The sequence below is a fragment of the Panthera onca genome, chromosome A3 (genome assembly GCF_046562875.1).
Source record: "Panthera onca isolate mPanOnc1 chromosome A3, mPanOnc1 haplotype 2, whole genome shotgun sequence".
Lineage (NCBI taxonomy): Eukaryota > Metazoa > Chordata > Mammalia > Carnivora > Felidae > Panthera > Panthera onca.
In genome coordinates, this window is record NC_138341.1 from 31,035,452 (window position 1) to 31,062,832 (window position 27,381).

Below are 27,381 nucleotides of genomic sequence, written 5' to 3' on the forward strand. Positions count from 1 at the left end.
TGATACATGAATAGATAAAGAAGAAGTGGTATTTATACACAGAAGAATATTATTCAGCCATAAAAAGAATGGAATCTTGCCATTTGCAACAACATGACAGATCTAGTGGGTTTAACACTAAGTGAAATAAGTTAGAGAAAGACAAATATTTTATGATTTCACTCATGTGGAATTCAAGAAACAAACAAGGGAAATAAGAAAAGAGATAAACCAAAAAACAAACACTTGACTAAGAGAACGAACAGATGGTTAGCAGAGGGGCAGTGGCAGGTGGATGGGGGAAATAGGTAAAGGGGATTAAGAGTACACTTATCTCGTAGAGTACTGAGTGATATATGAAAGTGTTGAATCACTATATTGTACACCTGAAGCTAACATAACACTGTATGTTAACTCAACTGGAATTAAAATAAAATGATGGGAGAAGGAAGCAAAAAATAAACGATAACAGGAAATTTAATTTTGGTGGTTATTGGTTAAAAAATTTTTCTCCTGGATTGTAAATATGTATACCGAGACCTCGCTCTACACTCCCCCTGGGTTGAGGATCCTTGTTCTATTTACATTTCTGTGATGCTGTATTCTGGATCAGGTTGGCAGCGGGAAGTAGGCAGTAAGAAAGAAAAGGTGGGGTCTGGTAGCTCCTATACTCCATGCAAAGAAATACTGTATGGCCATCTCAGACTCTTGAATCACATGAACAAACAGGATCAGCATTATTCCCCATCCCCACCCCTGACTCTGATTTTTATTATTTTTTTATTTATTTTTGAGACAGAGAGAGACAGAGCATGAACGGGGGAGGGGCGAGAGAGAGGGAGACACAGAATCCGAAGTAGGCTCCAGGCTCTGAGCCATCAGCCCAGAGCCCGATGCGGGGCTCGAACTCACGGACTGCGAGATCGTGACCTGAGCTGAAGTCGGATGCTTAACCAACTGAGCCACCCAGGCGCCCCTCATCATGAGTATTTTAAATTGGTTTGGTAACCAGTGCTTTTTAGAGCTCATAGTTTGTTAGAATTATAAAAAAGGGAAGGTGCAATATTAATATCATTAAGTTGATCTCTGTTGTATATGTTATTTAGGAATATGTCCATATTTATGTATTATATGCATACACACACATATACACCTACACACGCGCGCACACACACACACACACACATCTAACTGAGGAGAGATTCTTCATTCAAAAAGTGAAAACTCTCTAAGAATGATGTTGCTTCATATTTGCAGGTCTCGAAACTGAGCTGGATTGAGAAAAAAATGGCTGCTACTCTGTTTGGAAAAATACCATCCTCAACTGTAGAAGAAGCTTTGCAAAATTTCCTTAAGGTATATTTTGTGTATCCATTATTTTAGTATCGAACTGGCTATGAGCTGCGTTAGTCCCCCCTACCCTTCTTCATGTAGATCTCCAATGGAAGCCTGGGGTGGAGTCCTAGTTTTAGCATGTCCAAACTGCTTCCCAGAGCAGCTAGTTATTCCCTAGGTCCTAGGTACAGCCCTTACTACCAAATCCAAGAGCAGCTCTCCAGGTTGTGTGGGCATGTGCAAAAGCATTCATGCCCTGATTATTAGACTTGGTTCCAAATTCTCATAATGAGCCTAATATAGAACCAGTTTAATCTTAAAGAACTAAAAGATGCCAAAAGGGAGAGCTATTTCAAAAGCCATTCTACAGGTTGCAGACAGTTCTCTAGAACATTCTTAGGGTATCAGACCAAACCAGTATTTTCATTCCTGTTTAAAATGTATAATAAAACTCTAAACAGTAATATATGTGTGTGCATATAATCAACTTTCTGGTAGGCTAATCCCTTTATCTTTCTCTGGAACCAGTTATAGAATCTTATAGAGACTAAGATGTTTCATCTTTTTCGTCTACCTATTTCAGATTTGTAACAATATAGACAAAATCAGACTCTAAATTGTATTGTCCAACATTATGTACCTTCTCATATTTTTTTGTTGTATCTTAGGGATCAATTTTGTAGAACTGAAAGGGATTTAGAGAACACATATTCTAAGATCACAAGTATATTTCATTGTACTTTCCATTTATGAATGAATGCTTAGTGCCTACCTACTGTGCTCTGTGGAAAAAAATAAATGTTCTGAGCTTAAGCATGAGTCCAGTGGGAAAAAGTACAGGGAATAAAAGTACAAGGGCCAGATGTTTCTTATTTTTTATTTAATGTCATCTTTTTTGTTTTATAAAAAGGAAATCAAGGGGCACCTGGGTGGCTCAGTCAGTTGAGCATCCAACTCTTGATTTTGGCTCAGGTCATGATCCCAGGGTCATGGGATTGAGCCCCACATCGGGCTCTGCACTGACCATGGAACCTGCTTAAGATTCTCTCTCTCTCTGCCCCTCTCCCTTACCTGTGGTCTCTCTCTCTAAATTAAATTAAAATTAAATTAAATTAAATTAAAACTTAAAAAAAGGAAATCAAGACCTCAGGAGCTTAATTTTTTCTAGTGTCACACAATGGCAGACCAAAGACATGAATGTAGTTTAAAACTGTATCATCCTTATTTCTTCACCTTTTATCCACCACTGGTAATTTGTTATTTCATTTTAAATTTATAAGAATACAGATCATAGTAGGGGCACCTGGGTGGCTTAGTCAGTCACGTGACCAACTCTTGATTTCTGCTCAGGTCATGATCTCACAGTTGTAGGATCAAGCCCTGAGTTGGACTTCACGCTGTGTGTGGAGTCTGTTGGGGATTCTCTCTCTCTTTCTTGCTCTCTGCCCCTCCCCCATTCACACACACACACACACACACACACACACACACACACCTCTCTCTCTCTCTCTCTCTCTCTCTCTCTCTCTCTCTGTCTTTCAAAATAAATAAATAAACATTTAAAAAATATATAGATCCTGGGTATATTTAAGCTAAATGGTTCATAGAAGGTGCTAAGCTAATTAGGAAAAATGTTGTTGGGGCTTGAAACTCATTTCTCCATAGTAGCAGTTATAAATGGGGGATCAGATCTTTAGGACACTGCCCCCAAATTCTTAAGGTGCTAATGTACCTGAAATATTACACAGATAAAATCAAAAGTGATCAGAGGCCCAGCGATATAGAGGTAAGGATTGCAACCTCTAGAACTAGACCACCTGGTTAAATCTCAGTTCTGCCACTTACCGGCTGATTAACATTAGACGAGTTTCTTAACCTTTCTCTCAAGTTCATCAATAACATGGAGAGAATAGTACCTGACCCAGAGTGTTGTTGTGAACATTAAATAAGTTAATACAAGTAAATTACTTAGCGATTTCCTAGCTCCTAGGAAGTGCTCCATATCAGCTCAGAAAATGTTAATGTTATTAAAATGTAAACACCTTGGCAAATCATCTTGGGGACCTCCCCATTCAGTCTTGACTTAGATTCTGTCTGAAAATGCATTTGGTGGTGTTCGTTCAGAGAGTCAGAAGGCATCAGGAAAGCTCCCCTCTACATTGACTGCAACATCTGGGGTACCGAGGAGCCCAGAGTGCTAAGGGCAAAGGCTGGGGAGGAAGTGAGAAATCTGGGAGGTGTGGGGAGGAGAAGGAACTTGGATCCCATGCCCTAGGAGAGTCTGCAACCCCTAGTCCCAGTAGGAAGTCGTGTTTTTGGACCCTAGACTGTAGGACTCCTGTCCCCAGCTCTGTGTCTCCAAAGAGGATTCATAGGGGCCAGGAATGTGTCCTTAGACCATCCATCTCAGTTCTGGAGAGATGTAGAGCATTAGCTTTAGAATCAGTTTGAGATCTGGGCCTCTCCCTGTCCCTGTGACCTGGCTGTGTTTCTTTATTTCTCCTAATCTTAAATTCTTCATCTGTGAAGCAGATGAATACCTACTTTATATGATTTGTGGTACAATTCATCAAATAATGCTTGTAATTTTCTTGGCCCAGAACCTCGCACATTAACTACTCTAACTACAAATAAACATTCACTGCTATTATTTTGCTCTTATAACTGGTGAAATCTTATCCCCCACAGCATCACAGCAATCCAGGGAGGTGATTTTAGATCAGGAGTCATCTGTGAATCCTCTGTGGGAATTCTTTCAAACTATAGCATGCTTCCCACCTCATCCAAAATTCTGGCATAATTCCCTTGGGCAGTGGTTCTCACCCTTGGCTGTACATTAGAATCATCTGGAGAGCTGAGACTGAGCCTTGCATGGAGTCCACACTGTCAGCACAGAGCCTGTTTAGGATTCTCTCTCTCCCTCTCTCTCTGCCCCTACCCAACTTGCTTGCTCTCTCTCTTTCTCTCTCTCAAATAATAAGTGGGTGAACTTTGAAAAAAAAATGCCAGCCCAGACCATGACCCAGACTAATTATTTCAGAATCTTTGAATATATTAAGATATAGTTTATATTCAATAAAATGCACCCATTTTAAGTGTGCAGTTCATTGAAGCTTGGCAAATTAATACACTCAGGTAACCACCACCATTTTAAGATTTAGAACATTTCCATCACTTTCAAGAGTTCTCTTTGCCCCTCTGCTGTCAATTTCCCTCAGCCCCTGCCCCAGGCAACCACTGATCTGCTTTTCTGTTTTTTTGACCTATTCTAAAAGTTTATATAAATGGAATCATTGAGCTTTTACTTTGTGTATCTGGCTTCCTTTGCTCAGCATAATGTTTTGAGATTCATTCATTTCATCGGTGTATCCATAGTTCCTTTTTACTGCCTTGTAATATTCCATTTTGTGGATATACCACAGTCTGCTTATGCATTTGTCCATTGGTGGACATTTGCGTTGTGTCCAATTTGGGGCTATTATTAATAAAGCTTCAATGAACATTCATATGCAAGCTTTTGTGTAGACATGTTTTTAATTTTCTTTGGTAAGTACCTAGGAATGGAATTATTGGGTCACAACAAAGTGTTTTTAAAACCTGATCAGTGTTTTTAAAGCTCTCAGAGCTATTCCTGTGCAGCCCATGGCGAGGTTGAGAGCCTGAAATCAGTGCCTGGGTGTGTGTAGTAGATAACAGGTGTGGCAGTGTTGGGGGATAGACGGACGGCCCTGATCTCACTCACTGTTTGCAACATAAGACCTCTGGATCTCCCTGAGTGGTTTTACCACCTGCAGAGCCTTCTTCTATGCCCTGATATGGTGGAGGGCTATGGCTTGAGTTTCTGAGATGTTTTTAAAACAATGCTAGCTTATTCAGTAATGTTTATTAAGCACATACCTAGTACCAGCATGGCAAATGTAGGGAATGCAGAAATGACCAATGCAGCTCCTGTCTCCAGGGAACTTGTACAGTCAAGACCAAGTAAACAGCTACAATATTCTCTGCCAGGTATTATTATAGGGTGTTCTAAGAGCCTAGCTAGGAACTGCTTCTTAACTAGAACATTCTACTGAACATTAGGTACTTACCTAAATAACTACCTTCCTTGTTATTTAGGCAAGCCCTTTGGTAAAAAGTTAGAATCTGCTCCATTTTAGGAAGTTGGTGTTGTTAGTAGCCTATGTACCTTTGGTGGCTTCTTTTTTTTTTTTTTTAACCATGAGCACAAAAAGAAAGAGATGTTCTGATTTATAATCAGGATGGCTAATTAAACATAAGTGCTAAGGTATATATGCAGGATTAAAATGCCAATATTAAAGAAATAAGCAATCCCTATCAAAATAACACCAGCATTCTTCACAGAGCTAGATCAAACAATCCTAAAATTTGTATGGAACCACAAAAGACCCCAAATAGCCAAAGCAATCTTGAAAAAGAAAACCGAAGCTGGAGGCATCACACCCCCGGACTTCAAGCTTTATTACGAAGCCGTAATCATCAAGACAATATGGTACTGGCACAAAAACAGACACTGAGATCAATGGAACAGAATAGAAAACCCAGAAATGGACCCACAAACATATGGCCAACTACTCTTTGACAAAGTAGGAAAGACTATCCAATGGAATAAGGACAGTCTCTTCAACAAATCATGTTGGGAAAACTGGACAGCGACATGCAGAAGATTGAACCTGGACCACTTTCTTACACCATATACAAAAATAAACTCAAAATAGATGAAAGACCTAAATGTAAGAGAGGAAGCCATCAAAATCCTAGAGGAGAGAGCAGGCAAAAACCTCTTTGACCTCGGCAGCAGTAATTTCTTACTCAGCACGTCTCCGGAGGCAAGGGAAACAAAAGCAAAATTGAACTATTGGGACCTCATCAAAATAAAAAGCTTCTGCACGGCAAAGGAAACAATCAGCAAAACTAAAAGGCAACCAATGGAATGGAAGAAGGTATTTGCAAATGACATAGTAGATAAAGGGTTAGTATACAAAATCTATAAAGAACTTATCAAACTCAACACCGCAACCCCCCAAAAAAAAATCCAGTGAAGAAATGGGCAAAAGACATGAATAGACACTTCTCCAAAGAAGACATCCAGATGGCAGACAGACACATAAAAAAAAAATGTTCAACATCACTCATCATCCTGGAAATACAAATCAAAACCATAATGAGATACCACCACCTGTCAGAATGGCTAACATTAACAACTCGGGCAACAACAGATGCGGAGAAAGAGGATCTCTTTTGCACTGCTGGTAGGAATGCAAACTGGTACACCCACTCGGGAAAACAGTATGGAGGTTCCTCAAAAAATTAAAAATAGAATTACTCTATGATCCACCAATTGCACTACTAGGTATCTATCCAAGGGATACAGGTGTGCTGTTTCGAAGGGGCACATGCACCCCTATATATGTAGCAGCACTATCAACAATAGCCAAAGTATGGAAAGAGCCCAAATGTCCATTGACAGATGAATGGATAAAGAAGATGTGGTATATATATATATATATATATATATATATATATATATATATATATATATATAAATGGAGTATATATATATATATATAAAATGGAGTATATATATATATATATATATATATATATATATATATATATATAATGGAGTATTACTCGGCAATCAAAAAGAATGATCTTTCCATTTGCAACTATGTGGATGGAACTAGAGAGTATTATGCTAAGCAAAATTAGTCAGAGAAAGACAAATATCATATGACTTCACTCATATGAGGACTTTAAGACACAGAACAGATGAACATAAGGGAAGGGAAGCAAAAATAATATAAAAACAGGGAGGGGACAAAACATAAGAGACTCTTAAATATAGATAACAAGCAGAGGGTTGTGGGAGGGGGAAATGGGCTAAATGGGTAAGGGGCATTAAGGAATCTACTCCTGAAATCATTGTTGCGCTATAGCCTAACTTTTATGTAAATTTAAAAAATAATTAATTAACTAAAAAAAGAAATAAGCTGCTTATTCTCATATGTTGAAGCAAGTTTTATGAACAGGTTTTGGACAGAGCTGGGCAACTACTGGACATAGAAGAAGGTGCAACTGAACAAAGTTTAATCAAAGTCTTCCTTTTAGAGAGACTTAAAAAATGCACTCAGTAGACTTGAAGAGTAGAGATGGAAATGATTGGACAAGAGAGAACCAGCAGAACCAGAACTCATCAATACCATGGGTGGCTCTCTAGGCTTTTCCAGGCTCTGGCTAGGATTGAACTTGACAGTGTCCTCCCATCTGTTGGCAGCCTTGCTGTTTCACTAGCAAGTTCTTGGCCAGATCCACACACTGTTCATCTACTCGGTCCTAAAGAATAAACACCCAGTTTGACTCTCCAGCGCAAGACACTTTATCCTAGGAGCCTTCCCTTTTGGGTTTTGTAGAGTATATGCCCTTTACCAAAGATGTGAACTCCTCAGCCCCCTAAGTCTTAGATCCACCCAATAGTATCCATCTTTAAAATGCATGTATCCTTTGACTCAGCAGTTCAACTTCCAGGAATCTCTTCTACAGACATAATCACACTTGTACACAAGTATACAGGAGAAAGTATTTCACTGATCATTATTGGTAACAGTAAAAAAATGTCTAAATGTGTCATAAAGAATGCTTAATTTAATTACGGCATATGCGTAATATGAAATACACCTCTTAGGAACGAGGTAGATCTGTGTATGCAAACACAGAAATGTGTCTGTGATATGTTGTGGGAAAAAAAGTTTGGGACCAATATACAGAAATGGTCCCATATTCATTTTTTTCCAAAGTGAATTTTTTTTTTTACTTGTGTATGCTTGATAAAGGGTCTGGTAAGATTCATGTCAAACTGTTTATAGTGGTTACCCCTGGGAGATGAGATTGAAATTGAAAATAAAGTCAGAACAAAGAAGCACTCACTTTTTAGTTTTGGAAATGTTCGTATCACTTGTATCTTGTAAAACATGCATATCTTTGTACATTTTTTAAAGTAACCTTCTTGGGGCTCCTGGAGGAAGTTAAGCATCCAACTCTTGGTTTCGGCTCAGGTTGTGATCTCACAGTTCGTGAGTTCAAGCCTTACATTGGGCTTTGCACTGACAGCACGGAGTCTGCTTGCGATTCTCTCTCTCCCTCTCTCTCTCTGCCCCTCCCCCTGCTCTCTCTCTCTCTCAAAATTATAAACATTAAAAAAAAAAAAAGTAACCTTCGCTTGGGTTCTACGTCTCTCTGGGTTGGGTTCCAAGGTCAGATTGGGAGCTTATTTGCATTGGCCCTTAATACAGCAGCAGCTGACCGAAGATTGACTTAGGTTCTAAGAAGTGCTCTCTAGTAACAATGCCAGGCACCTGCAAGAATTCTTATTCACCAGAGATAGAGAAAGGGAACTGATGCATAAAAGTTTAGTAATGTGTGGGGTGCCTGGGTGACTCAGTCGGTGAAGCATCCGACTTCAGCTCAGGTCATGATCTTGTGGTTTGTGAGTTCGAACCCCCGCACTGGGCTCTGTGCTGACAGCTCAGAGCCTGGAGCCTGCTTTGGATTCTGTGTCTCCCTCTCTCTCTTGCTCCTCCCCTGCTCACACTCTCTCTCTCTGTCTCTCTCTCTCTCCCTCTCAAAAACAAACATTAAAAAAAAGTTTAGTAGATGTGCATAAGAGTTTAGTAAAGTGCCTTCATAATACCCACTTATTAAAATTTGTAAGTAGGTCTGCTACTTGGACTAGTTGTTTCCCAGTTTTCTTCAAAAATACTTGACGCGATGGACTTTAGATATTATTCAGCCCGTGGGATGTGCTGAAATCATAAGAAATCAAATACTAACGTGGTGGAGGATGTTTGTCATGGGATACCTATCATCCTCTAATCGTCTCCTAAATAGACTAAATTGTATAGGACTTGTCTTGAGAGCATGTATCACCAATTGTTTCTGTCCTCGAAAAGAAAAAAAGAGAAAGGATAGGTTATACAAAGGAATCCTGAAATCTTAAAGGATCTCATTGTTTCATAAGCTCTATGAGCATAATAATAATAATCTCATTTTTTTAATGTTTATTTATTTCTGAGACAGAGAGAGAACATGAGTGTGGGAGGGGCAGAGAAAGAGGGAGACACAGAATCCGAAGCAGGCTCCAGGCTCCGAGCTGTCAGCACAGAGCCCGACGTGGGGCTCGAACCCACAAACTGTGAGATCATGACCTGAGCTGAAGTCGGACGCTTAACCGACTGAGTCACCCAGGCGCCCCAATAATAATCTCATTTTAATGGATAATCTCAAAAGCTGTATTTCCACCATACTTGAATTGATCAAACCAGTCAGATGTAATACAACCAATCTAAATTTTTCAGACAACTTGGTTAATATCTGATTCTTTACTGGTTGTTATAATATTGCCCCATTTATTCTTTTTTCTGTTCTCTCTTAAAATCAGGTTGAAGAACTACACCCTGGTTTTTCTAAGTCCAATTACTTGTTCTTGGCCAAGGTAAGGAAGACCACTTGTTTTAAGATCACTTTGAATGCATTACATAAAAATGGGATTCCCTTTAACATTGTCGACTTTTCATTTCTAGTGTTACATCGATCTTGAACAAACAGATGATGCTGTGAAGTTTTGTAATTTGGCAGTATTGCTCCCTTGTGTTACCAAAGAGGTAAGTCCCAACAGGGACAGCGAAGGCTGTTATTGTCACCAGTACTTTTCTAGCTCCAGATAGGAACAGCTGGCTTAGATGCGTCTGGATTTTTCTTCCATATTAAAACATTTGGGATTTCACTGGGATTGAACATGTGCTGTGAAGTTTTTAGAATTGCTGTGGGTAACCCTTCACCAGCAGACTCCCTGTCTCTTTAAGGAACACACAAATCATGGGCTAGCAGTTAAAATATACTGATGCTTGTTAAGCATTAGACTGCAAGAAGACCATCCAGGGGTCTGCCGTCTTCAGTCTTCTGCTCACAGTAGGGTGTGGTTATCCTCTACCGTGAAGAAGCTTAAAAATGATGCCTTGACATTTTCTTGGTCTTTGAATGCCTACCGCTAATGAAGAAGAAACTATCCCGTTGCTTCTTGCCCTTTTATTCACTAATTCAGGATTCTGGATGTGCTCTGTTTTAGGAATTTCAGAGTTAATGGCCCAGTCTGTGTTGCTGTGAGCCGTATATTGGTATTGTAGGAATACAAGGAAGTAGATCAGTGTTTTCCTGCTCCCTTCTCGTACCGCCGCACATTACCGTCCTCTGAATCACAGCGGAAAGAAATGCCTCAGAAAGGAGCATCCCTTGTCTTCTCTGTGGAAGCAAAACCGGCTCCGATGGTTGTTGTGAGCCTCAAATATAGACACACCCACAGCTCTCTAGCAGCTCACAGCCTGGGAGAGAATATAAGCCATATACCCAAGTAACTGTAGCCCAGGGTGGAAAGCCTGAAGTGCTCGGAGAGGGGCAAATAACTGGTGATGGAAATAGTGGAAAGGGAGAAATTATTTTCACCTGGAAGAGATCCGGTAGCATCAGACGTGAACTTTGAGAGTGTACGTGAGGTGGAGGTGAGAGTGAAGTGCCTCGCAGGTGGTGAACAAAGGCACAGAGGTGGAAAAGCGGAGATTTGTTTGCCTGGAGGGGGAGGGGCAGGGGTGTTCAGTGCAGTCCTGGGAAACAAGGAAGAAAGGGGGGAGCGTAATAAGACCTGCCAGGAACTTCAGGGTTCAGGGATGCCTCCGTCTTTAAACAGGGCTGCTCAGGCCTCACTGCGCCTTGCTGGCAACCACCCGCGCAAGGTCTCGGATGGCTTACGTTTGGGCTTTCCTGGGGGGTTGATTGTCCTTCTCACTCTGATCCCTCACTTGGTCGAGGCGCACAACAGCCTAGGCTCAGGAGCGGCACTTCTCCGGAAGACACTTTGTGCAATTGTTTGGGCAGAAAACAGATTTTGTCCCTCTGGTTGCTTGCTCCATAGAGGTGGTGGGGACCCTACCAACTTTTCCATCTGTCCTGAATGATGTTTCAGGTTATATGCAGTCATTTAAAACTGAGGGTCTGTGCATTCTTTTTAGAATTTGAGATTAGCATACAGTATGATAGTGAGGCATAATACCTGGTTTGACGTGCAAATAGTTGTGCACGATATCCAGAACTGTCACACAAGGGCTAAATATCAATGACCCCCCCCCCTGCCAGGGTTTGGTCCTTGGTCCCTAAGTCTCCCCTCTCCTCGCCTCCCCTCCGCTCTCCTCCCCTCCTCTTCTTTCCTCTCCTCTCTCCTCCTTCCTGCCCCACAAACCTATGGTCCATGGCTTAGGATGCTATCTACCTGCCAGGAGTCCTCAAATTCCTATCTCTAGACCTCCCTTCTGAGCCCTAAGACCTGAGTATCCAACTTCCTACTTGACATCCGTACCAAGATGTTTCGCAGACATCTCAAACTCAACTCGTCATTGGGCCTTTGGATCTCGTCTTTTCCAACTTCCTCTCTAGTAAATGGCACATCCGTCCATCAGTTGGGAATCATCTCCCTCAGCCCCCGACACAGACATCCACCCACTCACCAAGTCTCAGTCTTCCTCTTCTAAAGCATGCCTTGAATTAGCCAACTGCCCTCTCACTCGACTGCTACCACTCCAAGCAGGAAACCACCTGAGTTCACTGAAACTACGATGTGCGAGCCTCCCATCGGTCTTTGGCTTTCTTCCTTCCACCAGGCCATTCTTGGCTCTCAGTAGCAGCAAAGGAACAGATTGAGTAAACCTCAATATGTCACTTCTTACTTGAAACCCTTTGCTTTGGGGATAAAGTCCTAAATGTTTAGCATGTCCTTCAAGGCTCTGATCTCTGTTGCCCACTCCCCCTACCTCTGCACTATGCCTTTCCCTGCTTCACACCCTCGGGACCTGTTCTTGCCTCTTCTTGAAACACTCCCATCCAAGCCCTCCACTCCCTTCCCCTGCTTTATTCCTACTCACCCTTCAGGCCTCACCATAAATGTCATTTCTTTAGGAAAGACTTCCTTGCCACTCCCAGGCAAGAAAGTACCTCGTACTTTTCCTTCACATCATCTAGCACGGTTTGTGGTTGTATAATTGTTTGTGTGATTCTTCCAGGAAAGTCACAGCTAAGTGTGTTTCATTCACCCCTCTATTCCCAGTGCCAACTATCATGCCTGGCATGTAATAAGCACCCATAAGTACTGATAGGAAAAATCAGAAGACTCATAGCATAAAAATAAAAAGCTGGGCACTGTGGAAATATTTAGGTAATAAGCAAAATAGCATTAATAAGTATTTCCTACGTTACTTATTTTTCCAATGACGTTTCCATTTATATTTTCTAGGAGGTTTTGTTTTGTTTTGTTGTTTTGTTTTGTTTCGAGTAGTAAATGTAATGTCAGGAATATCAATTGTTTTTCAATTAGAAAATAGACTGAGGAGAGTTATCTGTAGTCCCCCTATCTCTGTAAGTTTTTCCAGATTGAAATATACCCACCCCATTAGTGATTTTGCTGACAAGTCTGTTCATTTCCAAAATGTCCAGCAGAGCCACTAATAACAGTGAAGGCAACCCAGCCATCAGTTTTCCCTCTGTCATGTGAACCTGCCTGACATACCTGCTTTCTCGTGGCACTTGTAACCTCTTCCTGACATTGGAGTCGTTTGTGATGTCTTCTGCCCCTTCCAGGGAGCTCTGAGCTCACCACACTGCACTTGACATTGGGAATGTCAGCCCTTGGGCTCTAGGGCCCAGATTCCTGCATGTGAGCAACTTTACATCCCCAGAACTTGAAACTACAGTATTTTATTATTCACGTGGCCTTTTCTTGACTCTAGGAAGGTCATCTCGGGTCCTGAGAAATGTTCTACTTTAAAATTTTTTTTTAAGTTTATTTACTTATTTTGAGAGAGACAGAGACAGCACAAATGGGGGAGGGGCAGACAGAGAGAGGGAGAGAGAGAAACCCAAGCAGGCTCTATGCTTTCAGCTTAGAGCCCGACGTGGGGCTCGAACCCACAAAACATGAGATCATGACCTGAGCCGAAAATGGGAGTCAGACGCTCAACCGACTGAGCCACCCAGGAGCCCCAGAAACGTTCCACTTTTAAACTGAAAAAGGATTCCTGTGTCGAAGGCAGTGTGAGAATGCTTGATGAAGGAAATCATGACCACTCTGGCAGCCTGGGAGTTGTTTGCCTGGACAAAGTATCCAAGTTACTGACCTGGGGCAGGCTGCCAAAGTTCGGTGCAGGAAGCATTATGTAATCTTTTGTTTTACGGCGAGGGATGTGTGAGGGATGTGCTAATTTGGTAAAGAAAAAAACTGTTTTGAAATTGTTGTCACATTTTGAAGTGACATTAATTGCTCTTCTAAGACAAACTCTTGTAGGATAGGAAATAAACTATACCGGGAACAGTGTCAGGAAGAGAAGGACTCCGGGAGTGTTCAATGTAAAGAACACGTCTTCCTGGCTAACAAGTTGTGTGTAGTTGGCTTTAAAGTTAACCTGTTGTTTAAAATCCTGGGCTGTTATTTCCATCCTGTTATATAAATGGAGAATCATCCCTCTCATTAGTAACCACTCTTAGTAATAAAATCCTAATCATGCTTTTAATTTTCTGTCTTAATTAAGACCTCATATTTGATTTTTTTTTTTTAACATTTATTGTTGAGAGACAAAGACAGACATGTCTGAGCATGAGCGGGGGAGGGGCAGAGAGAGGGAGACACAGAATCCAAAGCAGGCTCCAGGGTCTGAGCTGTCAGCACAGAGCCCGACACGGGGATCAAACCCACAGACCACAGATCATGACCTGAGCCGAAGTCAGAGGCTCAACCGACTGAGCCACCCAGGCATCCCTCATATTTGATTTTTTTTTTAATTAAGACATTGGTTTCTCAGATAAGTTTATAAGCTATAATTAGTCCACAGATGTGCAGCCTGCCTTCCAGCTGAGGGAATGCTACAGCTCAGAGTATGAGTAGGGTCAGTTACTGAAATCCAGCAATATTGCCCACGGTCTCATTTGTTAGAAATTCTTATTTGCCTGTTTATTTCTGGTTTGAACTTATTTTCTGGGCCTGGAGAATTCATTCTTCCTGGTACATTTTAAAAGAAATTAGGGGTGCCTGGATGGCTCAGCTGGTTAAGCGTCCAACTTTGGCTTAGGTCATGATCTCACAGTTCATGGGTTCAAGCCCCACATCGGGCTCTCTGCTATCAGTGTGGAGCCCGCTTTGGATCCTGTCTCCCTCTCTCTCTGTCCCTCCCCTGCTTGAGCTCTCTCTCTCTCTCTCTCAAAAATAAATATTTTGGGGAGCTCTTGGGTGATTCAGTCGGTTAAGCGTCCAACTTCGGCTCAGGTCATGATCTCACAGTTCATGAGTTTGAGCCCTGCGTCAGGGTCTGTGCTGATGGCTCAGAGCCTGGAGCCTGCTTTAGATTCTGCCTCTGTCTCTCTGCCCCTCCCCTACTTGCTCTCTGTCTCTCTGTCTCTCTCTCAAATATAAAAAATAAAACATAAAAAAATAAATATTTTTTAAAAAGGAAATGAATAAGGCCACTAAAGAAGGGACACACTTTTCCTACTCTCTGAAGAGACATTTTCATGAGTTGCAGGCGGGGACTGTTACTCTGTTTACAACCCCCTATTTCCACTCTTTGGGTTCTAACCTTTTATTGGCAGTCCAAAATATATTACTTGTTAAGCTTTCTTGATATATAATGGCCTTGCTTATATTTCTTAGGTTGATCTTAAAAGCACCTTAAAGAAGTTTCTTAGACCTCTTTTTTTTTGATGTTTATTTTATTTATTTTGAGAGAGAGAGAAAGAGAGAATCCAAAGCAAGCTCCATGTTCTTGCAGAGCCCTACATGGGGCTCAATCTCACAACTGTGAGATCATGACCTGAGCCCAAATCAGGAGTTGGATGCTTAACCAACTGAGCTATCCAGGCGTCGCTCTTAGACCTCCTTTAATAATATTCTTAAAATATCTGGTGACACGGCATCAGTCTGGGATCAGTCATTCTTACCCAGCCCTCAGTCTAGTCAGGTTGATGTTTGATAATCATCACGCACATGCCAGGAGTGTAACCATTTAATATAAGTAAGTCTCTCTCTTACTTATCCAAAGCCTTTGGTGGAGAGTATTGATGTATTTTCCCTCATGTGCCTCTTTCTTGTGGCACTTGTAACCTCTTCCTGGCATGATAGTTACTTGTGACACGTCTTATGTCCCTTCCAGGGAGCCCTAAGCTCGTCACACTGCACTTGGTATTTAGAGTGTCAGCCCTTGGGCTCCAGGGCCTAGATTCATGCATGTGAGCAGCTTTGTATCCCCGGAATTTGAAACTGCAGTGTTCTCAATGGAGAGAAAGTGTGCTGCTTCAGCAGAAAGGTTTGGATAGTGTGAATCTGGAGAAGGAAGGAATACCCTGAATTCAAAACCATAACCTGAGTCCTTAGAAGATGACATTTGAGCAAATGTGGACAATATATCGAGTGCTTGAAACATAGTGAAGCCCTCAGAATTGATCAGATGCCTGTGCAGTTGACATGCTATGAAGAAAAACGCTTACACGGAGGAGAGTATCACACCATGTGAGTGTAACCAATGCGGCAGAGACTTTATTTGGAGACCATCGTTGAAGGATCAGCATAGAATTCGTATGTAGAAAAATGAAGAGACGAGTGGATGCAGGCATGCCTTTCACATCCTCTCCTGTCCCCGTTAGTAGCAGAGATTTCACACTGGAGAGGAGCTCTTTGAGAATGGGGAAATACCCACAGGTCAACTGATTCAGCATGTGTTAACTGGAAAGAAACCCTACCAATGTAACGAACGTGGCACACACTTCAGCCCGAGAGCTAACTTCTGTTCACAGCAGAGAATTCACACAGGAGGAAAACCCTTTGCCTATAATCAGAGCAGAAATGCCTCCAGTAACGACTCATCCTTGAAACAGCCTGAGTGAATTCACACGGCAGAGAAACTACACGAATGTCATCTATGTGGTAAAGCACTTAGCTGATGTTCTAACCTTAGCCATCATGAGGATACACGCCGGAGCGAAACCCTATAAATGTAATGAATGGAGAAGAACCTTCAGCCTCAGCTTTAACCTTTATAGACACAAGAGTTCCCACAGGGGAGAAACTCTGTCACCTTCAGCCAAAGCTCAAGGCTTCAAATGCACAGAACACTGAGCAAACCAAGCAGAAAGGGAGCAAGTCTTTACCAGGAGGAGGAAGCCATTTGGGAAATACTAGATGATTCATGTTAGAGAAGCAATTCAATGAAATGAACATGAGAACCCCTTTCCTCGTAGAGCAACATTACAGGGCATGTGAGGATTGTCACTGTATAGGACACTCTCATTATCATGATGGAAGGAAAGACTTCCGTGATCACATATACCTTAGTCAGCCTTAGAATGCTCACACCGGGAAGTCTCCCAGGCTTCAAGTCAAAGTAGAAATGCCTTTATATACAATTTATATAAGAAAACTCATATTGGAAAACGAAACTATCAAGAACCCTTTAGAACACAATTCAGTCTATAATTTAGACTTTTGGCAAATGACATATCACTGAAAATAAATGTAGTAGAAAGATGTACCGTGATGCATTCTTGGAAATGTTGAATGCAGAATTTGTAAGCTGTAATAGGCAATAAGATAACTTCTCCTCAGTAGATTAATAAAAGCTGTTGGTAAAAAATCTAACGCATTGGTATTTGTCTTTAAAAAAATAATGAAACGTTATGCTGAGTAATGGGGCCATTTTTCCTTTATTACATCACTGTCGAAAGCTGATCAGCTTCTATTCTTTTTGCAGCTCTCAACATATTTCCAAAAACTTTGTTCAATCAGAAAACAACTTTTAATGTAACTGAAAAAAAATGTAGAACACAAAATAGTGTGTTCTAATGATGATATTAGTTTTGAAATATGTTATCTACATGGCAAGGGCGAATGGAGACCTGGACAATTAAACACACACTTTGCAAGTAATTCACATGATCTCAGGTGATACTGATGCAGGTGGCAGACATGCCCTATTTTATGAAACGCTAAAAACAGACAAAGGCTTGGAATGGAAAAATAGGCCTAAAAGCGTCGAATCAAATAACAATATGGCTGAAATGTTGGGCACGAGAGGGAAAGAAGAGATGAGAGCCTTGTGTCTTTTTCTTAAAGGCAGGGAAAAACCATTACAGGGTCTTAAGCAACAAGTGACAAATGAGATTTTGGGGCGGGCACAACTGGCTACCCTGTGGGGACTGACTTGGCTTGGAGGGAAGCAAAACTAGAAGAAGGAGTAGCATTTGATTAACTACAGCAAGTAGCACAGACCTGAGCCGCTGATGCCGACTAAGATGATGGCAGTGAGCAGTGAACGGAGATACACAGACTTAACGGATTCGTGGCTGGTGTTCTCTACAAGACTTACAAATTGAATATCTAGAAGTTGGAGGACTCAAGAATGAGATCGGGGTTCCTGGCTTTAGAAACGGACCAGGGTAGATGGAGGTACCCTTTAAGGACCCGGGGAGCATTGGAGAGCCAGATTTGGTAGAGAAGGTGAGCTCAGGTATAGACATTCTGAGTTTGTGAGATTTTCAAATCCATAAACTGATTTTATATTTGCCACATAAATGATGTCTGAAGCCACAAGGTGGCAGAGGTCACCCAGTGAAGTTATGTAGTGTTTGAAAGGCAGCAGGCAGAGGATCAGCTTTGAGAAACAGCAGCATAATGGAAGGGGAGGAGGAAAAGGAAGCTACAAGGGAGACCAGCAGAAGTGAGCCCACGAGACAGGGCCTCAGAAGCCAAAGGATGGTGGAAGTGGTCACCTCTGTCAGAAACCCTGGAGAAGTCAGGACTGGAATGAGCTGAGTTCAATGATGTCTGTGTCACTGGTGATCTTAACCCAGACTGTTGTCAGTGGAACGATAGCCGCAGAGACCGTGCAGAGCACTGAGACAACGCGGTCGGTGCTGGTAGATGCACTTCCAACAATTTGATGGGGAAGAGAGGAGAAGTGGTGCCAGAGGTGAGAAATCGTTGTGTTTTTTTAGATGGGAAATAGGGGAGCATATTTAAATGACGAGAAGGTCCGCAAAGAAGGAAGGATTCAAGAACGACCAAGGAGCGAGGAGATAATTGGTAGAATAAGGGAGGCCCTGAGGAGGTCAGAAAGGCATCCAGAGCGCATCAGGGTTCTCTTTTTTTGTTGCCAACACAATAGAAAAGTTGATGGATTTGTGGACTTGGGGGTTTGTAGAGACCCAGGGCAGGTGCCACAGAGGGAGAAAGGGCTTTTGTCTTTTAGTTCAAAGGTCGCTGGATATAGAGTCTAAAGTGGGTAAGAAAACAAGTCAAGGCAAAACAAACAAACAAAAAAACAAGTCAAAGAAGGAGAAAGCTGGCAGAGAACAAGAGGGAAAGAAAATCTCTTAATAAATCTGTGGAAGTTGGAAAATGATTGTTATTGAGAGTACTTGGATAAATGACACGAAAAGACGGGCAGTTGTGTTCAGAGGGCAGGACGCCTATTTCAGAGGTAGGGCAGTTGTAGGTCATGACAGAGCCCAGGGTCCGCTCACCGGGGTGATGGGGGAGGGCATCGGAGGTGAGGAGGCTAACTCCAGGAAGGTGGGATCCACAGTCCATGGGGACTAGGATGTCTCCAACAGCGATGGCAGGCCTTGGCGTGGAGAGTGACCCAGGTGCCAAAGTCATAAAAAACAAATGTAAAAGGAGAGTGACCAGGAGATTAACAGCTATAAGAAATGGCAGAGGACAATTATCCTCTTCCCCCAAAATATATTCTCAGCAAATGCATTGCTGGTTATACAAAAATGACTTCAAAACAAGTCCCCTAACAGGAGTGCCAGGGAGCTCTGTAGACATGTGTGAGAAAAAGAGGAAAAGTGGGAGGTTGACTGAAGGAGGGTGGTATTGGGGGGAGTACCCAATGAGGGTTGATGGTGGGAAGGGCAGACATTTGGGGCAATAACAGAGGAAAGCGTGTTTGGGGGTAGCGGCGTTAGCTGGCGTTTTGGGCTAAAAAACCTGCACATAACAAATAAATAAATAAAATGCTTGGATGGAAGCCCCGGGAACAAGGTACAACAGGAGGGGTATTGTATGTGCGGGTGTGGCTGTGGGTGTGCGGTGAGCGAATTTGCTGCCAGTTGAATTGGAGTGGGGGAGTGGGGGTGCGCGAGGACACATATTGCCAAGCTGTGATCTTAATTTTAAATCTTTCCTTCTGGTTTCTGCACGTTCTTTCCTTTAGGCATCTAGTTGAAATGATTCTCTCGCTTATGTCATTATTCTGCAAGAAATTGATCCCTAAACATCGATTAATGGGAAATGTTACTGCTAATAGGTATCCCATTGAGGGACTTATCGGTGCCAGGCACTGAACTATCCCCAGGGTTACCAAGATAAACATGAATTACCAAGATAAACGTATTTCTTATACGTTATTTTAAATAATGCATTAATCCCCTAAATTCATTAATCGTAGTTTCTCGCAACCTTGAAAAAATACTGATTTGCTAGTAGGTAGACATCTGATCGACCAGACACTACGTTATGATTAAAACTATTGAAGAACTTCCAGGTTTGTTTGTTTGTTTGTTTGTTTAATCTAACAGCCACTTCCAAATATTATGTTGTTCATTTGTTCTCATCTATTTGTTTTAATTTGTTACATCCCTTAAATTCTTTCTAATTAGGTGCTCAATAAATGTTAAATGCAAAAGTGCATAGGAGTACCCTGCCATCTAAATTTATTGCCACTGTTTCTAACCTCCACTCTTGTTTTAAAGAAATAACAAGTGGAATATATTAGACCATGTATAAAACATATTAGATGGTTTTTCACCTTTAATATAAACTACTTGATGACGTCAGTGATGAAATGTATAGCTAGCCTGGATCTTGCAGTGGAATCTCCAATTTCTTCCAATCCTGCTGCTGAGGCTAGGACTTCTTCCACATCATACAGCTGAAGAAAAAAAAAAAAACCAATGTTACCATTAACACCGTGGCGAGGGCCAATATGTCAGCTTACACCGAAGGATCTCTTCTTCCGGTATCCCACCCCTCCAGACCTGGCGGGGGAACAGCCTGGGAGTAGCTCTCTGCACTACACGTGGTCTCGGAGATCTGAATCATGCCTGGATCTCAGAAATCTGTAGTTTCCTTGTAATGGTCCCACACAAAGTATCCCCTCGCTCAACCGAAGATTGTTTCAAAGTAGCTAGAGGAGCAGGATAAATGTGTGAAATTTCATTGTGTATTTGTATTTTCTTTATAGGATAAAGATGCACAGAAAGAAGTGAAAAAAATAAGCACTTCCTTGAAGAGGTAAATAAAAGAACTCACTCTTCAACAAATCAGATGTGGTCTACTAAACTTTGAACTAATCCAAGTGGCGTTTTTTATTATCCCTTTTTCTTTTCTGATGTAAGGGTAATGTGCTCAGATTTGAAGGTAAAACCATGTTTCTGCAGCATGCATTCCACTAGTATCACTGCGAAACTAATAATGTTACTTGGAGAAGTCGATTTCGCATAATGTCAGTACAAAATGATCTTTAAACACGTATGATTTCTATTTTTCCTACCAATAAACTATAGTCTTCAGAATATTTCTTTAAATAAAATATTTAAGTCAATTCAATAAAATGACCTCTAGTGAGTGTCTGATTAATGCTTCAGTGGAGACTTGGCAAAACAAAATTTCATTAATGTGAATGAAAAACGGAAAAAAATAGGCAGAGGTCATGAACACATTGTTGACAGAAGAGGAAAAACAAAAGAGTAAATATATTGTAACCAATAATCAGAAATGTGAATGAAATTACAGTAAGGTAATGTTTTAATATTAAATTAGCAAGGATTTTTTTTCTTTCAAGAAATATCCGGGGTGCCTGGGTGGGTGGCTCAGTCGGTTAAGCATCTGACTCTTGATTTCGCCTCAGGTCATGATCTCAACGGTTTGTGGGTTCAAGCCCTGCATCGGGCTCTGTACTGACAGTGCAGAGCCTGCTTGGGATTCTCTCTCTCCCTCTGTCTGCCCCTTCCCTGCTTGTGCTCTGGCTCTCTCTCTCTCTCTCATAATAAATAAACATGAAAAATACTTTTAAAATATTCAATGCTGATAATGATGGCACGAGTTGGAACATTCCCATACACAGCCGGTAGAAGGGTATTTTGACACAAACACTTTACCAAATGTTTGTGTCAAAATACCCTTAAAAATGTCCTGAGCCTTCAAGATGTATTGATTCTTTAATCTTGTAATGTCATTTCCGGGAAATAGTCCTAAGGAGAAAAGGTATAATGATTTATGCACAAATGTTTATGACAGCATTATTTATTACAGTAGAACACTATGGGCAACAATAAGGAAGTGGTTAACCATATTGGAATATAACTACAGTAGGATATTATTTTGACGTTGAAAAAATTACAAAAATAGTGAATGCATAGAGCATCTTAAGTGCAAGTAAGAGGCAAAATAGTGTATACATCTGATCTCAACTATATGAAAATGTGCACAGAAAAGCATCTATTGGAAATACACTCAACTGGTAGTTCATATTTCTGTGGAGTTGTGTTTTATTTCTTATATTTCCCAAGTTTTAATAAACTAAAAGGATATTTTTTCCCACGGTACTTAGCAGCGATCTATAAAGATTCCTCACTACGCTTTAACCAGCCTCACCTTGGACATCAGGTCAAAATTTGAGTTTCCCGTTTGCTATCCCAAATATATGGGCACACACATACCTTTATACACTCAAAATTTCAAGCCCTGACCTAGATGCTCTTTAATCAAACTAAGCCAGTTCCTGCTTCTGGTCTTTTACAATGACCCATCCAGATACCTGAATCAGTTCAACTGCTCTTGCCCAATCTCTGAAACTACTAGCTAGAAGGGACAGGAGTCTGGCAGGTACCCCAACAGATTACACAGTGTCCATAAGGCTACCGATACCTCCGGCTTTCTCAAAACAGCTACAACAATGTGCCAGTTGAGGCGGGTGAATGTCACTAGCAGCAAATGACAGAATGAACCACGTTGTGGGAGCAGAGATCAGTGCAAAGACTTCTGCTAGGAACTATAAGGAACATCAAAAATCCTCTCCGTGGGACTGGGGACTCATAATTAAACGACATAAGGGCTAATCAATCTCCATTTGTTTTAATAAAATCCCTGTTTGGTCCCTGTAGTCAGTATGTCTTGAGTGGACAGGTTGAGTGATTCCGTTTCTGGATAAGGACCTGACCCGATGGGAGTATAACACTCCTAAAAGTTACTTGAATCGTTAAAGTGTGAGGAATTGCTCACACACTTGACCGCTACTGCAGGAGGATGTTAACAGAGGAAATTTCCCTCCTCATCATGGCTATACTGTATCCCCTTCAAAGTAACATTACAACTCTGCTGTCTGGCTCACATGAAATCTCCCCCCTTTTAAAAGTCGAGAGCTTGTCTTGGATGGCAGCATCATAGGTAGGTTGTTTCACTTATTGTTACACTTAGTCCGGTGAATTTCCCGTGAAGGAAGCCATGTGAACTGACTAGCTTTCCTTTCTATGGTTACTTCACTCACCGCTCCTGCTGCCACCCTGGGAGAAGACAGAAGAGCTCCAGGGCACTTCTGAAATGATTTCTCCTGGGGGCGTGGGGGTCACTAAGGCCAAGCCAGTGGTGGACCGTCCACCACAGGCAAAGTACACAAACTCTTAAACTTTCAAGAGATTCATGCATAGCTTTGAGAAGGGGGAGTTCCCATCCAGAACTTCGCATGGGTCCCATTTCAGAAGACGATAAACTGCGTGTTAAAATTTCTCATGAAACATTGAAGAAGTCACTTGGTGTTCTGCTAGAGTTTTATCAGTTGTTCCGTCCATATAATTGGCAAGGTTACTTGTCTTTCTTACTAAATAATGAATGACCTACGTTGTAACATGAAAATCTCCATTGTGCCTAACAGTTGTCTAAAAGCTTTTCATTTGATAATATTTATGTAACTTTGAATGATAAAAAGCAGTGCTAACACCTGGATGGGACCATGGTGACCGTCCTGTAGACCAGCCTTCTCGTTTCCCCAGTAAACAGTTTAAGCTCTGATGCATCAGTAGTAGCACAGATGGGGGCAGGGAGCTGGGGACTGGCCAAGCCGGGACTGGGTTCCAGCTCCTGGAATCTCATGCCCTCTGCCGTCTTCTCCGAGCCCAGGGCTTTTTACATTTAACTGATTGGAGTCCAACATGTCTGTCATAGATTAGGGGCCACGAGAACGGTAACACTTGCATGCTGTTAACCCGTGGTTCTGCCTGTTTTAAGTGCTTTACCTATTATCAAATCATTTAATCCTCAGCAGTCCAGAGAGAAGGAACTTTTGGTATTACCCTATTTACAGACGGGGGGGGGGGGGGGGGGCTAAAGCATGAGATATTAAATACCATACTGAGTACAGGAGTACAGCATGAGGTTTGAACTTGGACAGTCTGTTCCAGTTCGTGCTATAGTCTGAACTTCTGGGCAACCCTGCCAGCAAAGGTGGGGTGGGATGTGGGGGTAAGAGGCAGGAGGTGGAAGGAAAGAAAGGGAAAAAGGACAGGAAAGGAAGAAAGGGTATACAAAAAAAAATGGTAAAGGTGAAGAAAAATCTTTCCTTGTATTTATTTTTTGGATACTGATACCCATTTTCTGGTTTCAAATAACTTTCCAACAACCTGTTGTATATCTTGCCTTATATTAAATCTGTTTTCATATCCCCACCTTCTCCTTTCCCAAGATAAGGAAAGAGAAAAAAAGGAGGTGGTGAAACCCATTTGAAATGACTTGTTACCGATCAAGTGATCGGTGTGTGTCCTGAGAGCCTCAGTATAGACTTTATGACCTATTTTGGGGTGTTTAACAAGAATGTGTTATTTCACAGTTAAAGACAATGTCACATTTTAGAACCAAGCATAGTTAATATCTTGATTGTTCCATGACTTTTGCAGCTCTCAAACCAGTATCTTGTTCTAGGTGCCTGAAGCCAAATCTTAAGTTTTAAAAATGGCTTTATTGAGTTACAACTGACATACCAGAATATGCATATTTAAAGTGTATAGTTTGATGTCCTTTGACATATGTATCCCTGAAACCATCGCAAGATAGCAGACATTTCCATCACCCCAAAAGTTTCTTCCCACCTTTCTGCAGCCCCTCTCTCCTGACTCTCCCTGCACCTCCTGTCCCCAAACAACCACTGCCCTGCTTTCTGTCACGATAGATTGTGTTTTCTGGACTTTTATAAAACTGGACTTGTACATTATGTTCTCTCTTTTGCTGCCTGATTTCTTTCACTCAACTAAATTATTTTGAGATCCGTCCATGTTGTAGTGTGTTCTGATAGTTCATTCCTTTTTTGCTGAGTGGCATTTTACTGCATGGATAGACCACAGTTCTTTCTCTCCACTCAACTGTTGATGAGCCTTTGGGGAGCGCCCAGTATTTGATTATCACAAACAAGTCTCTGAATATTCATATGAATTCTTTAAATGGACCTCTGCTTTCATTTCTCTTGGATAAGTAGGACTAGAATGGCTGAATTATGTGGTGGATCTGTGTTTAGCATTAAAAAAAAAAAGCTGTCAAGCTGTTTTCCAAACTGGTTAGCCCATTTTACCTTCCCACCAGCAATGAATGAGCTTTCTACCTCCTCCACCTTCTCAGCAGCACTTGGGATGGTCGCTCTTCATAATCTGAGCTACTGCTCTAGATGTGCAGTGCTATCTAATTGGGGTTTTTATTACCCTAGTGACAAATTACACTGAGCATGTTTTCACGTGCGTATTTGCCATTCGTGTATCTTTTTTGGTGAAATGGCCCTTCCAATTGTTGGCCCATTGTTTTACTTGAGATCCTTGTTTTCTTCTTTATTGACTTTTAAGAGTTCTTCATATATTCTGTAAGATACAAGTCCTTTATTAGATACGTAATTTGCCAATGTTTTCTCTCTCTCTGTGGCAGAGAGAATTCCCTTCATGTTAATTCCCTTAACGTGTCTTTGACAGGACAAAAGTTGTTCCTCTTGGTGAATCAATTTCTACTTTCACGTATGCTGTTTTTGGTCTTGTATCTAAATATCTGTGCTAGTCCAAGGTTATAAAATTTTCCCCCTATATTTTCTTCTAAAAATTGTATATTTGGGGTTTTGCACTGAAATCTGTGATCCATTCTGGGTTAATTTTTGTATATGGCATGAGGTATGGATTGAGGTTCACTTGCTGTGTATATGGACAGACAATTGTTCTAGCACCATCTGCTGAAAAGACTATTGTTTCCCTACTGAATTGCCTTTGCACCTTTGTCAAAAATCAGTCTTCCATATATGTGTAGGTCTACGTGTGTACTTTCTAGTTTGTTCCATTGAACTATTTATCAGTATTAATGATTAGAATCAGCTTTTTAACTTCTAAAAAAAAAAATCTAGCTAGGATTTTGGGATTTTGTTGATCAATTTGTCTCCTCAACTCAAGGAGACTGTGGGACTCCTTCAGGGCTCCCTCTCTGTGTGTTGTCTGGAAACTCTCGTGAGGCAGTAATCTGGGGCAATCGTAGGGCTTTCCTCGTTTGTTACAATCTCTCAGGGATTATTGTCCTTTCTTTCCCACCGTCCAATAGCTTGGAAGACACTGATTTCTATATTTTGTCCACGTTTTGGACTTTGAAAAACAGACATTGTAACTTCAGGGACTTGCCATTCTAGAGCACTTTCCAGGCCTCTAAACCATTATTTCTTATATGGCAAGCTCAAACATATTAAATTGCTTTTTAAAACAAGTTCCTATCGTGTTCAAATGTATGCATTCTATAATATAAAACAAGTTGAGCAATTGTACTATGAAAATCATTATTTCCTGAGACTTGGGTTAGAAGCCAGATAATTTTTTTTGTTTGTTTTTAAATAGCATTCTTAAGCTTTGGCAAATTAAGTTAACAGATGAAGAATTAAATTATACCTTTCCTCCTTCTTGAATACTTCATATTTACACAACCCGACTAATTTTAAATTGGGAAACCTGACTGGAAAAAGAAGCTGATGAAAGTTACGAGTAGAAAGAACATTCGAAATTATTGTGACATAACTATGTTGCTGGCCGAGTCCTAAGTGGTCAGCCACTTCGAGTCAGGTAGGCATGGTGTGTGTGGAGTTCATCTGGAGCCCAACATTGGCTGTCCCAATAGTTTCCCTTTTTGAGAGAGAGAGCACACACAAGCAAGCAGGGGAGGGGCAGAGGGAGAAGAAGAAAGAGAATCTTAAGCTGCCTCCACGCTTAGCGTGAAGTCCGACACAGGGCTCTATCCCACAACCATAGATCAGGACCTGAGCTGAAATTAAGAGACAGATGCCACCCAGGCTCCCTGGCTGTCGTAAGTTTTAAAAGGTTTCAGTCATGAAGACAGTGACTTTCCAGCCAAGCTACCATTTCAGTTATTTATTTAGTCTTTTCATTTGAAATGTACTTTACTTCCCTAGGGTTCTTCAGTCCTAGGAGCTCCATGTACGTAACAGTAGTAATTACTCAAATATTTATTGAGCTAATATTATGGAATCATCCAAGGGCTGACCCAAGCTTGTGAGGCCTCAAGGTTATTCAATTTGGAGAATCGTTAAGAAAAAGAATACAAAAATTCCAATACAAAATTAGGTATGAAAGCAACTTTATTTAGAATAAAAAAGACAGGGGTGCCTGGGTGGCTCAGTCGGTTAAGCATCTGACTTCAGCTCAGGTCATGATTTCACAGTTCGTGAGTTCGAGCCCCGCATCAGGCTCTGAGCTGTCAGCTGGAGCCTGCTTCGGATTCTGTGTCTCCCTCTCTCTCTGCCCCTCCCCTGCTCACACTCTGTCTCTCTCTCTCTCTCTCTCTCTCTCAAAAATAAACATTAAAAAAAACCTAAAAAAGACATCACAATAAGTTACAAAATTTTAAAAGCCGACAAATGTCACAAATACTACAAAATCCATAAA

At 41.3% G+C, this 27,381-nt stretch overlaps 1 protein-coding gene across 7 annotated transcripts in view; it reads left to right on the top strand.

Moving 5' to 3' along the window:
• Nucleotides 1–21,022, top strand: part of RMDN2 (regulator of microtubule dynamics 2) — a 76,964-nt gene extending 55,942 nt beyond the window's left edge. For 4 of the 7 annotated variants that reach the window (XM_081795210.1, XM_081795208.1, XM_078444792.2 and 1 more), the window contains 4 exons: nt 1,237–1,335; nt 9,770–9,823; nt 9,912–9,992; nt 15,573–20,654. In XM_081795210.1, the coding sequence (XP_081651336.1) occupies nt 1,237–1,335; nt 9,770–9,823; nt 9,912–9,992; nt 15,573–15,638 (300 nt within the window). In that variant the 3' untranslated portion in view covers nt 15,639–20,654. The other 3 variants (XM_078444789.2, XM_078444788.2, XM_081795209.1) reach the window with 3 other exon arrangements.
• The last annotated feature ends 6,359 nt before the right edge of the window (nt 21,023–27,381 follow it).